The 13,877-nt window shown below is 35.8% G+C and overlaps 1 protein-coding gene across 2 annotated transcripts; it reads right to left on the bottom strand.

Moving 5' to 3' along the window:
* Positions 1-2,148: 2,148 nt before the first annotated feature.
* On the bottom strand, positions 2,149-12,361 carry LOC145139514 (ABC transporter C family member 3-like). 2 transcript variants are annotated; one of them, XM_079073311.1, is made up of 9 exons: positions 9,899-12,359; positions 5,263-5,349; positions 4,578-5,183; positions 3,949-4,408; positions 3,647-3,861; positions 3,261-3,566; positions 3,117-3,180; positions 2,625-2,864; positions 2,149-2,540 (listed from the first exon to the last, which is right to left on the bottom strand). In XM_079073311.1, exons 1-9 carry the CDS (start codon positions 12,236-12,238, stop codon positions 2,416-2,418), a joined length of 4,443 nt encoding a protein of 1,480 aa, XP_078929437.1. In that variant the 5' UTR covers positions 12,239-12,359; the 3' UTR covers positions 2,149-2,415. The 2 variants fall into 2 exon arrangements, with proteins under 2 accessions (XP_078929437.1, XP_078929438.1); XM_079073312.1 differs by lacking the exons at positions 2,149-2,540; positions 2,625-2,864; positions 3,117-3,180; positions 3,261-3,566; positions 3,647-3,861 and having other exon boundaries at positions 3,956-4,152; positions 4,292-4,408; positions 9,899-12,361.
* Between the last annotated feature and the right edge of the window lie 1,516 nt (positions 12,362-13,877).

Raw genomic sequence — 13,877 nt, 5'->3', positions numbered from 1 at the left:
CTGATTCAGGAGAGTTCAAGGAAGGGTAGAATGGCCTTCTACCCAGTTATAGAGATGAGATCATGAGAGGATATTGATCAGAATGTTATTTGAATAATAGGAGGAGGCTAAGTCGGGACATTGAGCACGAGAGTTATCCGACTTCATTGAGGTGAGTCTTCTCACTATACTGTACCTGGAAGGGTACCTATGTGTGACCGGAAGGTTTTGTATGCTATGAGATGCATGTGTTATATGCGGTTATGTGATATGTATGTGCTATATGCAGTTATGTGATATGTATGTGCTATGTATGTTATGTATGGAATGGACCGGAAGGTCAAGAGGTTACGGACCGGAAGGTCGAAAGGGGTAGGACCGGAAGGTCTACCTGGAACTTGGGACGGAAGTCCCCTAAGACACATGGATCGGAAGATCCTATAGAGTATGGCCTGGAAAGGCGTATGTGGGGTATGTGGTATTTTGGGGATCTCACTAAGCATTTATGCTTACAGTTGTTGTGTAATGTGTTTCAGGTACTAGCGAGGATCGCGGGAAGGCGCCGGCATGATCCGTACACACTGAGAGGATTTATGTTTATGAGATCTTGGGACATGTTTTTATTATGACACAGTGATACATTATGTTTTGTGATTGTTATGTGGTTGAAAGTATGTTTTAAAAATAAAAAATTGTTTTGAAAAATTTACGTTGTTACAAAGAGTGACATTCAAAGCTTCGGTTTCGATAAACACGGCTCCGACAACCAAATTTGAACTTTGTTCAGATTTGGTTGGTATTTTAAATTAAGTCCTTAGGGACTTTTGAACACTACGGTTTTTCATTTTTCGTTATGATTGAAGGTTACATTGCTGAATACTTTTTTCATCGTAAGGTGGCGTTTTTTGAATATGTTTCAAAAACAAACATTACATGCATCGTTTTTCTGTTGGAAACAATAACCATCACTAAAAGGAGTCGTATATGTGCTGTTAAATTCCTTGTTCCCCAGGGAGGCGTTTTTTGTTTTGTATTTTTATTCCTAGGCTTTAGAGTTGTACTAGGAGTCACATTTAATCTCTTATATATATAGGGATGTTAGATGATATTTTTAGATCAACTCTTTTTTCCGGTTTTATAAGAATCATTAGCGTTTTGTAACCTTCAATTAAAGAGATCGATTTATGGTGTTCTTCAAAGTGTTTTTTTTTTTTTTTTTTTTTTTTTTTTTTTTTTTTTTTTTTGAAATTTTGGGTTTCCACTATAAATCCAGTGTTCAATTCCGTTGTCCTTTGTCTTTTGTTTATAACAGAGTTCTTGAGTCTCCTATCTTCTAAGTGAATAAGAACTTGTGTTGGTTGTGTCAAGTACTCCTAGGTTACATGTTAACCAGATTATGTGCATCGGCAGAACTCAATTACCGAATGGAATAATGTTCATAGTAGTAAATGTGATGACAAATCACATTATAGATGCTGAATAATGCTTCTGCAAATAGTTCACTTCTAAACCATCAAAGGGAGCCTCAAGAACTAAGCCTATGCCAATTGGAATAACAGAAGGAAATATCCCAAGGTTGAGTTAGAATTAAACAAACCAAAATACAAAGCACTCACGTCTCTAAGGCAAGTTATGCACTGTTTAGATATATGATCCCTAACTTGGAAAGTGTACTAAGTGACTACTATAAATCAATTTAGAATTTCGAGTTCGATAAGTTAATTCATTAGGTTTACCAAACACCCTTGACTTCTTCAAAAATTCACTTTGTGTTTACTTGATGAAAATAGTGGTATTTTAATACGAGGCTGGATACAATCATGTTCAAAGTAAATCATGAAGGTTCTATAGGCAATTGAAGATCATGAAAAAGTTATGATTTATACAATTATGTTCTAGATTGGGATGAAATCATCTAACATGTGGCGTACTCAACATTGCACAAACAGATTAACAAACAATGAGATTCCGACTCACTCCTTGCACAAAGAAAAAAGGAATATAGAGGCATAGTTATTAATCTAATAGAGAGAAAGGGGCTTTGATTGATCCTTCTTTTTTTCATAATTAAACCACATTAATCATCATATAATTTCCCAGGAATGTTCAAGAATCTAAATGTCAAAAGTCTAAAAAGGCATGATATATATGATACTCAAAGAGAAGGCCTTTAATTATCAGCTCAGCAGCTCAAGACTTGATTTAACAATAATCTTCGATTTTAAGTGTGCTCTTACACAATCTTAACAGCTTACAAGCAGAAAGTAGTTACGTTTACACACATCAGAAATGTAGATAAACAGTTGCAATACTTTCAGGTTACAATATCATCCATAAGGGGGACCCTGGTGCACCAAAATCACTTAGCTTTCTATGTCCCCATGGTCATTTAAGCAAATCATGAAATCATCAAGCACCACTCTTGATACCAACAGATTATCTTGCTGCTAAGTTTCCAAAACTTGAATTCGATCTCATACTATACTCAGCAACGAGCTTTGCAAATGAAGATGATTCATCTTCCAACAGCTTTGTTGGAGAATCATATTCATCAATCAGACCTGCATATATACAAAACAAAAAGCACATAGACTATTAAGACATTAACTCCAAAGACACAGAGCCAACAAATTTGTCAATCAAACCTTGTTCTAGAACCAAAACCATGTCGCTATTGAGCACAGAGGTGATACGATGAGCAATCATTATCACTGTGGAGTCTGTAAAGTGTTGTGCAAGTGTTTGCTGAATCATTCCATCAGTTGCTGTGTCAACTGAAGCAGTAGCCTCATCAAGAACCAAGACTTTTGTTTTCTTGAGTAGCACACGCCCTAGACACACCAGCTGCCTTTGACCCACACTCCAGTTCTCTCCATTCTCAGTAACTATATCAAGTTTTATGAAAATTGTTAGATATGTTGAGTCATAGATTTTCTCTCGAAAAAGGATTGGAACGTGTCTGCTGATGTGGGAGACTAACAAAAACTAATAAATAACGGGAAGATTGTGTTTCTATGCTTAGTAACTCCTGTTATATCAAAATTATACATAATCAAGACACCCCTGAAAATATGTTTTATCTTTTATTTTGACTTTATATGATGAAAACACCCTGATGTGAAGACTATGAACAAGACCTGGTGAGCCAAGCTTCCCTATCTTGCTCCTCACTTCATCTCCAAGCTGACACTTATCGAGAGCCTGAAGTAACAAGTATTGTTGTATTATAGCATTATATATTTTTTAAAATCATTGAATTCCATAATTTTTGTAATATTTACCTCCCAAATCTTATCATCTGTATACTCTTCAAGGGGATCCAGGTTGCTTCGAATAGTTCCTTCAAACATGGTAGGATCTTGAGGAATTATGCTCAATCTTGAACGAAGATCATGAAGTCCGATTGTTGATATGTTAATTCCATCTATGAGAATCTCTCCAGCTGCGGGGTCCACGAGGCGGAAGAGTGTTTGTATCAGAGTTGACTTCCCACTACCTGTTCTTCCTACAATCCCAGTCTTCATTTCTCCCTTGAAAGTGCACGTAAGACCTCGCAACACAAGTGGCATATGTGGTGCATATCGAACCTTTTAAAAGAAATCATTAGATTCAATATTTTGAACATATTACACAACTGTAATAAACATTTATTTATTTAATTAAATACCTGCAGATGACGGATATCAACTTCTCCCTGTGAAGGCCACTGATCATCAGGCCTATTTGATTCTATAACAAGAGGAGGTTCACTAGGTATAGAAGAATACTGAAATATTCTTTCAACTGAAATAATTTTGTTTTCAAGGTTGGTAAGAGTCCATAAAACCAATCCTTGCAATGTGTTCAATGTAAGACCATAAATAGCAGCCAATCCCGCAATACCTTGAGAAATAAATAAGCAAAAAGTACCATCAACATGTATTTTGCGTTACCAATTGATGCAATATGTGACATGAAAGATCGACTTACTTGGATCAATAGTTCCTTCCGGGATAGAAATCAAGAAAATTAAAAACACAGCAAACGTGAAAGAAGACAGCATGTCCAAACGTATGCCTAACCATTCCCTGGCAGCAATAGCATGAAACTTTGGCCTTGCAAAATCATCATTCAGTTTCAGATTCGTGTCTTGAAATCTTCCTTGTTGATCAAAGCTTCTGATTGTAGTTGATCCTGATATTGTTTCAGCAAAGTTTTGTATCAAGGGGCCTTTACAAACTCCAAATAGCCGTGACATTTCTCTTGCTGAAGGCAAGTAATATTGCTTTAACCAGATGCACATTATGCCCACAGGCACAAATATAAAGATCACCTGCCAAGCAGCCTGTGACATTACCGCAATGATGCCAAGAAGTTGAATGATTGTGAATACAAAGATTCCAAGTTGGTTAGGGATGTCCATGTCCACCGCACTTTGGTCTGTAGATGCCTATAAAAAAAAATCTATGTTTATTGAACATTATTCTTTAAAAAAAAAAAGGAAAATGCTCAGACTTGAACCTGAGACCTCACTTATGGATCTTTACTTCTACGGGAAGCATGTAGGGGCATTTTTATTGATTAATAATTAGGCGTGTGAAGAGAAGATGCTCGCTTACTCTATTTAGTATTCGTCCACTTGGAGTAGAGTCAAAGAACGACATGGGTGAACGGAATATGGACAAGTGCATTTTGTGGAAGACAAGAGTGGCTGCTTTATACGCAAAAGTTGCAAGAAGCAAGCCTCTTGCAAGTATGCACAAAGCGCATCCAACTGATAAAACTACATAAACCATGATTAGGGTTGATCCAGTAACAGGGGCTGGATCACTTTCGGAAACCGGAGATCCCCAAGTCATCCAGTAACTGCTTCCAATTTGTAGTATCTGGAACAAAATTTCTGCCAATACTATAAATGGTGCAAGTGTCCCTCCATAAGCCGTGTTTATGTATTTCCAGTAGACTGAAAAACCTACTTTCCCTTTTTCTCGTTCTTCTTCTTGAACAAGCTGCGCTTTTGAACCTGAAATATCATCTGTTTTACCATTTTGAGTATCGTTTGTGTTTTTCTTGGAACTCGTGGTTCCTTCTTGATCATTTGTCTCCATGGAATCGATTGCTGATAATGCTTCTTTGTGTGCACCTACAAGGTCCATAAAGTCGCTTCCTGAATTGAGAATGTCATTGTACTTTCCGGCTTGTGTAATTCTTCCATCTTTCAAAACCTGAGTGTGATGTTATACCAAATGAGATGCGTGTTCATATGTACAATGAAATGGAAAACAAAAGAGTTAGATAGCTCACAAAGATGAGATCTGCAGCTGGTAAGAACTCGACTTGATGTGTAATGTAAATCACTGTCTTCGAGTCTAGAAATTGCAACATGCATTCCTATCGTTGGGAAAGAAGAAATTCACCTTAAAATGATGTAAATCACTCTCATGTATGTGGTTATATTAGCTGATGCATCAATCTGTGCAAAACAATTATGTGTTTTTGATGGGAATCTGACATTCAGCTTGTTTGGAGAGGACTATATTTGGCAAAAATGTTAGTGCTAATTAAGGGATGTGAGGGGCTTTTTCTACCATTAAGTCTTTTATGAGTAATGTAGATGAAAGGGTAATGTTGTCTATATGATAAAATGTTGTGTATATATAAGGTTCATGTCTTTTCTAGTATGGAGACTAAATGACAATTTTACCCTTACATTCCAAAAAAAACAAGTTCCCCAATATTCATCAAATTTTTAAATCTGTTCATGAGTTTAAATGTGAGAGGAGTTGGAGGGGGAAAAGAAGGACCATTTGTGATGTTATTTGTGTTGATTTGTTAAAACGGTTGTAATATTTATCTACTCATATGATGTTGGGGTAATCTTGATGAGTTGATTATGTTATGTTAATGGGTCACGTGTTAGTACCTTAGCAGATTTACTTGGTAGTTGATTTGGTCATATATTGACTAACTGGAAGGAGAATAACGTGGCTTAGTTCCACTTTCATAGGAACACATGCAGCTGCAAGTTTTTAGCTTTTTCTGTTTGTTGTTTAGCTATAAATATATCCATCTACGCATGAATGAAAGTGTGCAGTTTTTTTGAGTCTAAATCACTTCCATTCTCCCTAATTGCTTTGTGTATATCTCTATATTTGTGTTGTGTTAGTGAGAAGAGTGGGACCTGATCCAACAATTGGTATCAGAGCCTAGGGCTCGTTTAGAAGAATCAGGTTTGAGAGTCGGTGGCGACTGGCGAGAGAGGAGGAGCAGCCCTTGGCTACAGGGCTGAGAAAGAAAGAAGAGGACGGTGGGGTAATTTCATGTTAATGAAAGCAGCAAGTTTGAGATAAGCAGAAAGCAAGTAAAAAGGCTTATCAAGGTGTGATTGGCAGAAAGAAGCATGCAGCAAGCAAATACTTTTGATCAAGAAAGAAAGAAAAGAAGCAAGAAAGATAGCAGAAATCGAAGCAAGAGGCAACAAGATTCAAAGGATGACAGCAAGACCCGAATGAGACTTTAGCAAGAATGATCGGTGGAAAGAATATCGCAGGAGAAGAAGTATCGCAGGGGGAGTCAAAAGAAGTTGTGGCTTGTGAGCAAGAGCACCAGGTTCATACCTGGTTCATAGTAGAAATAAGAAATTAAGACCGCTGCACAACAGCAAATTAGAAAGAAGAATTAGAAAGAAAGAAAGAAAGAAAGAAAGAAAGAAGAAAGATTTGTTGCTTTCTGGAGAAGGAAAGAAACATAGAAAGGAGGATCAAACCAGGGTGGTTCTCGGCTGTGGTGTGTTCTGGTTTCTGTTGTGGTGTTAATGGCTCACAATGGTGTTGACAGATGAAAGTCCGGTTGTGGTTGTTCGATCCTAGAGATAGCAGAAGACGACTGTTGAGGAAGAAAACAAGCAAGCAGGTCGAAGCAGCAAGTGTGATCACATTTGATGATCAAAATAAAGAATGAAGGCAAGTAGGAAGGCTGATCATGTTTGATGATCAGAAGAAAGAAACAGTAGAAGCAAACACAAGCAGCAAGATATAGTAAGTAAGAAAGCAAGAAGCAGGAAGAAAGAAGAAAAGAAAGCAAGTAGCAAGAAGCAAGAAAGTGTAGCAAGCAAGAAGGTTGTCACATAGTCTGTAGCAAGTAGCAGGCAAGACAATCATAGCAAGTAGAAAGTTTCGGGTTTGTAGCAAGTAGCAAACATGAAACAAAATGCAAGAAGCAAGAGGCATGAGACAGCAAGAAGTCTAAGCAAGACTATAGCATGAAAAGCAAGGTCACGAGCATCAAGATTAAGGGGGTGAATGTTGGGGTAATCTTGATGAGTTGATTATGTTATGTTAATGGATCACGTGTTAGTACCTTAGCAGATTTACTTGGTAGTTGATTTGGTCATATATTGACTAACTGGAAGGAGAATAACGTGGCTTAGTTCCACTTTCATAGGAACACATGCAGCTGCAAGTTTTTAGCTTTTTCTGTTTGTTGTTTAGCTATAAATATATCCATCTACGCATGAATGAAAGTGTGCAGTTTTTTTGAGTCTAAATCACTTCCATTCTCCCTAATTGCTTTGTGTATATCTCTATATTTGTGTTGTATTAGTGAGAAGAGTGGGACCTGATCCAACATATGATATGTAATAATTAAGTAGATAGTTTTCATTTTGTATATTTTTGTAAGTAACAGATTAGTTACAATAGTTTATTTCTAAAAAAATGTAACAAGAATGAAATTACGGCCATTTTGAAGATCAAAAGTTCATGCACTTAATTTTATGAAAGTTTTATAAACTTTATAAAATTATTTGAAGCAAATGGTAGCATAAAAACATCATAAGAAAATTTGCTACCTTTATGTTTCTTGAAAATGGACTTGGTATTTTTGTGATGGCTCACAAAATGCCACTAGTTTATGATGGTTTATGCTCATATGTTTTATGCTTTGTGATGCTTATTTTATGTTATATTATGCATGTTTGTAAAATTAAATTTTAAAATGCTAGATAATATTTTAAACATAAAATGATCGCAATGAATTTGGTTTTAATGAAATTTATTATTTAACATAAGATGGTAAAAAGATTTTAAAAATTAAATGAATTAGTTAACGACAAATTACAATGACTAAAATTTTATAAGTTGAAAATTGAGATTTTGAGACTTGTCAAACTCAAACCTTGTATTATAAAAGAAAACTTTATTAAATGGTTTATAAATATTCTTTCGCACTCAAACGTCAAAACTTAATAATAGATATTAATTTTAAAATTTGATCACATCAATTATATAAATATGGATTTTATAAAGGAACATTGCGAAAATGTGATTTTAATAAAAGTATATCACAGCTTATCGGATGCATATAACCATGATATCAGTTTTTTTTAAACTATAACTATAAAAACATTAAAACACCTCTTATTGATGTTCATATACACATTAAAAACACCTCTTATGAAAGCACTTGCATGTCACTTGTATAACCTAATGGGATAAATGTCACCTATCTGCTAGTGTTATCTTTTCATAGCCCATGTGTATTCACGATTTCTATAACCAAGTTATAAGTCGATTACACATATTCCTCAAACTGGATGATTTGATCAGAAATATGTTGTGAAATTTGTCTTCTTTAATGCATTTCACCTAGGAGTCTATATGCCAATATCCTATGACCACTAGATCCAGGCAATGTACAGGCAATGTACAGTACATGGTGTCCAATAGAGATATGGTCTTTTATCTTCCAATGACTTTCCTACAAAGTTTATAAATAAGATGAGATTAGAGTAGTCAATTTTTAATAAACTAATAAATAATAGAAGACTAAGGTTACAACTATTACTTGATTGGTCCATTATCAACTAAGCACTGATCATAAACTCAAATTAAAAAATATACACAAAAATATAGTTTACATATAAATACATCCAACCATACAAGTATCATATATTACAGTTCATATACACATACAATTACCAACTGTCATATCAAGCAAACTACAGAAGTAAAGCCAATAAGCCATAAAATGATAATAGACCATGCATACATGAATGAAGGATCAAGGATCGTACATATACATACATGATAGGAGAGTAGAATTTGAAAGGTAGAATGAAACATACCTTACTTTGATGTCTCCGATAATTGATGATTATGCTTCAAAGGCTCAAGACCACACAAGAAGTGACATACCAACTCTTCGTCCTTCGAACCTCTAAGACCACACAAGGTGCACTCACCTTTCACGGTTTCACCTCTCACTTTTTTTGTGTCACGTCATCTTTCCCGTCACTCTCCTTTCACTTTTCAAAACCCAGGAAAATGTCACCTTTCACTTCCTTTCATTTTTTTATTTTTTATTTTTAAAATATATTTTATACAAATATTATACTCTATTTGTAGGGAATTAAAAACCATAAAGTTTAATATCTTTTTTTTTAATAATTTTTAAGTATATATATAATTTAATAAAAAATGAAAAAAAGAAATGAAAATTACATTTAAATGGCTCCAGCCAATCAAGAGAGGAAAGAGAGTGCAGTGAGGAGTTCCCGCACACCTTCCCTGTGGTACACCCTCCGGCCTTAGCGCTCTAGGCACTGCTAAACGCTGCCTTTCTAAACAAAGGTTGTCCAAACTATCTACTTAATCCATTAATCCTATTAACTAAAAAAGAAACATCCACGAGTATATAAGTGACAAGTAATCTCAATTTCAAACTCTCCACCTTTCCATGTTGATTAGATATGTGCAGTCACTGATTTTCTCTCCATATAAAGAGCCTTTAAAGAGAGAGAGTGTATACTCCAACATATATATATATATATATATATATATATATAGTCAGATACCACCATGTATATTGATACAGGACATCAACACTTGTTACTATTCTATTGTTTATATTATATAACAAAACAGCCAAAAAAGTTGCTTACCTTGAAAAGATGACTGCCGGTATGAGCATCAACCGCGCTGAACGGGTCATCAAAAAGATATATATCCGCATCTTGATAAAGAGCCCGTGCAATCTGTGTCCTCTGCTTCTGACCCCCGCTCAAATTAATCCCTCTCTCACCAATAACCGTTTGATCACCAAAAGACAAGATTTCAAGATCTTTCTTCAAAGAACACGCTTCAAGAACCTTATCATACCTCACTCTATCCATCTCCCTACCAAACAAAATATTATCTTCAATCTTTCCACTCTGTATCCATGGTGATTGAGCCACATACGCCTTTGTCCCTTCAACTTTCACACTTCCTGATATCTTCGACACCTCTCCCAAAATACAAGAAAGTAAGCTTGATTTCCCTGAGCCAACAGTTCCACAAACAGCAACTCTCATGCCATGATTCACTCTAATGTTTATATCTTTCAGTGTCAGATTAAAAGAGGAAGCATTTGCATCCCATGCGAAGTTTCCATTGATTATCTCAACTGCCACGTCAGAACTGCCAGGTGGCACCTTATCTATCGCGTTGGAATCTATGTCTGTGAGGCGCAGGTATGTGGCAATGCGGTTAAGTGAGACTTTAGTTTGGAAAAACGCTGAGATCGAGTCTGGAATATTGTAAATAGGTTCTTGAAGTATTTGAAAAGTTGCTAATGCAGAAAGTACCTTCCCTGATTCAAGTGGAATGCCAAAAAATAGACATGTGGCAAAAGTGACAACCGCTACAACAATCGGAGCACCCCAGAATATGAAAGAAGTGAAGGATAAAGTGTACATGTATTTCTTTAACGCGTTTTCTTCTTCATCGCGAAGTTTGATGATTTTTGACAGAAACTTCATCTCCCAACCTTGAAGTTTAAGAATCCTCACGTTTCTCAAGATTTCAGATGTTGCTTTCATCCGTTTATCTTTAGATTTCATCAAGTCATCTTGAATCTTTTCTTGTATATTGCCTAGTGGAAGATTTGCTAACAAAACGAAAATTGTGGCAACTAATGAAGCAATGGCTGCAAGTCCTAAATTTTTATATAAAAGTGCTAAGGCAACACCAACTTGCACGAGAAGTAACCAAAAATCATGCATATGCCAAGCGTAAAAAGCTACTCTTTCGGCATCAACCGCCATCAAGTTGATCATTTCACCACTCGAGTTCCCCTGCTTTGACTGACCGGAAATGGTCAAACCCTTTTGGTATATCATGGCAACTAGGGCTGACCTGGCGCGAATCCCTGCTTGTTGGAGCTTGAACCACCAGTGTCTTTGTGTGAAACACCCCACCACTTTTGAAACGAAAAATGTAGCCACCAAAATAAAACCTTGGTATTTGTAATCTTTTTGTCCGTTAAGGTATCGAACGAATGTGTCTATGAGGTAAGGACCCACAAAACTCAACAAAGAAGATGCTAAAGCAAGGAATCCAGTGATAACAACTTCTTTCCATACGATGTAAAATAAAGCTTTTGTGAGACCGAATGTAGTGATTTGGTTATTCCCATTGCTTAACAACCGTACTTTTTCTAACAAAATAGGAAAGACTTGTTTCACACTATCCATATCTGCTAGCTGTGGAACATCTTCAAGGTCTAATGGTTTTTTATTCCCTTTTGAGATTATGGAACTCATCCAAGAAAATGTCAGCAGGCTAAAGAAGCTTGCGTTTTGGTAAGTTGATGGAATCTCACCCCTAACTCTATCGCTACTAGAATTCAAAAGGGGTTCTTCAAGATTGTGATTTTGATCTTCTTCTTGGCTCTTGTGGGACAACCCCATAAAACAGAGAAACAAACCCAGGAGACTGGACACGGAATCGGACACAAAGAACATGGAAGGTAAATTCTGGGTTCTTTTGTAGTGAACATAATCTACCACAAGGGAATAACAAGAAACAGTAAAGAAAAACACCCACCAAATCCGTAAGACAAATGGGTACTTTGAAGATTGTGTCGACGAATTCGAGACGAGTGTGTGCAAATACACAGAAACGAATAACCAGATAAGTGCTCCAAGAGCAGCATGCAAAAGGGTGACAATCTTTTCATAAGTCCATCCATTTCTATACCAATAAAAATTGTTCAAGAAACACAAAACTAGGTTGAAGAGTGATAGAACAAGAGAACAAAACAGAGTTTGTTTGAAACACAAATACCCAAAACTCCGTTTTGCAACCACAGTTTGACTTCTATCAATCCTGAATCGTTTCCAATCCCAAGAGATTAATATGAAAAGCATGAACAGAAATTGTATGGAGGCAACACATCCATGTAAGAAAACTGGATTTAACAAGAAATCGGTAGCCGTGTTCATCGGAGAATTGTAAAACATACCAAATCTTGAAACATTAAGAATCCCCGTAGATTGTGTATAGAAAGATGTCCTTGTTTTTCCTGTTCTTGGTCACCACTCACTCGTCAAACAGTGGCTCAGAAAGCAAAAGTTGCTTGCGTTTTGTGGTTTATGTTTTATAGGGGTTTTGTGGTACAGCAGTACAGGGCTGTCAATTTTAACCCGCGCTTGTCGATCCAACCCGAACCACACTAATAATTCAGTCTATTTAAACGGATTGAGTATTTTAATCATTTATTTAAATAGGTTGGGTTGAGGTTTAAATTTGTAAATTTGGTTTTTATGGTTTGTAAAAAGTTATAAATATAGTTTAATTTTTTTTTTTTAATTTGTGCCATTGATCTAAAATTAGATTATTTTTATGGATTTAGGTCATGATAATTTTTTTTTTTAAAAAAAAAAAAAAAACTAGTATTCCTTTTTATTTTGGAATTTTTTCATTTTAATAATTTTTTTTAATATCTTAATAAATATAAAAACTCTCTCTCTCTCTCTCTCTCTCTAATTTTGGATCATCCCAAGTTTACGGTATATATGCATTAATTAAAGGTTGAACATGTTCATATTCATCCAACGTAAGAATTACGAAGTATCAATATTATTTAAAGGCTGAACATAGTCATGTTCATCAAAGTTAAAGATTACAATATGATGTAACATCCAAGATTATAATCAAAGAAGGAACATAACCGTGTCCAGAAATAAACAAGTATTGAAGAAATTGATGGTTTTCTAAGTTACAAAACAAAAGATTTACGTAACGGAATCATAAAACTATTTTATGGGCACATGCAACCTAGAGATCTATGGTAATTTCTTATTATAGCAACATACTATGAAAAACAAATATAATCTATGTATTATCAAAAATCACAATGATTAAAACACATACCTTTGAGTACTATCTAAAATACTCAACTTTTGATCTTCAAGTGTTCCTTGGAAAGCTTGGCAGTTACCGGATGGACAATATGGGATAGCTGGAGTCCCAAAGGATAGGGTTTGAGTTATCAGTTTCTTCGGTATGGGCGGGTGCAACATTCACTGGTGTCATCGATGCTTTTCCATTTATATTTCCCTGTTTAATTGTACCCCTCAATGATATGATGGATGTTATTTGTTGTAAATTTAACTATGGTTATGTATTTGAATAATTGATCATGAATGGAATTCCTTTTAAGCTCTTGAGCGCTAGGGTTGGCTATTAGGAACCAGACATTATTGTCGTATGAGCTAATCCGGAGCCCTGGGTGATCAAGAAGATATCGGAGTCTAGTTAATTCCAAGTGGGGGAGAGTTACTTTATCAGAAGGAAAGTTTGCAAGCTACATGTCATCCTGAAGTTTATTCAAAGATAGAGGGTAACAGATTGGGATTGTTGTCAAGGATGAAGATTGTGTAAGGAATGTAGTTCGGTAGTCAGTTTGTGACCAAGGAAGAAGATGCCAATGAGTCGGGGTTATCTTGTCCGATAGATTATAAGTATCGGTGGCAACGTAGGATAAAGTTAGTGATTAGGCTCATGTCGAGAGTTGTTTTGAGGGCCTCTCTGCCTGTTCCTGTTTGATGAAGGTCTTGGGGTTCAAAAAACGGACCAAACACATGGTGGGGTTTAGTA

The sequence above is a fragment of the Lactuca virosa genome, chromosome 9 (genome assembly GCF_052849685.1).
Source record: "Lactuca virosa cultivar CGN04683 chromosome 9, Lactuca_virosa_CGN04683_v6, whole genome shotgun sequence".
NCBI lineage: Eukaryota > Viridiplantae > Streptophyta > Magnoliopsida > Asterales > Asteraceae > Lactuca > Lactuca virosa.
This window is presented reverse-complemented; position numbering and strand designations above follow the sequence as displayed.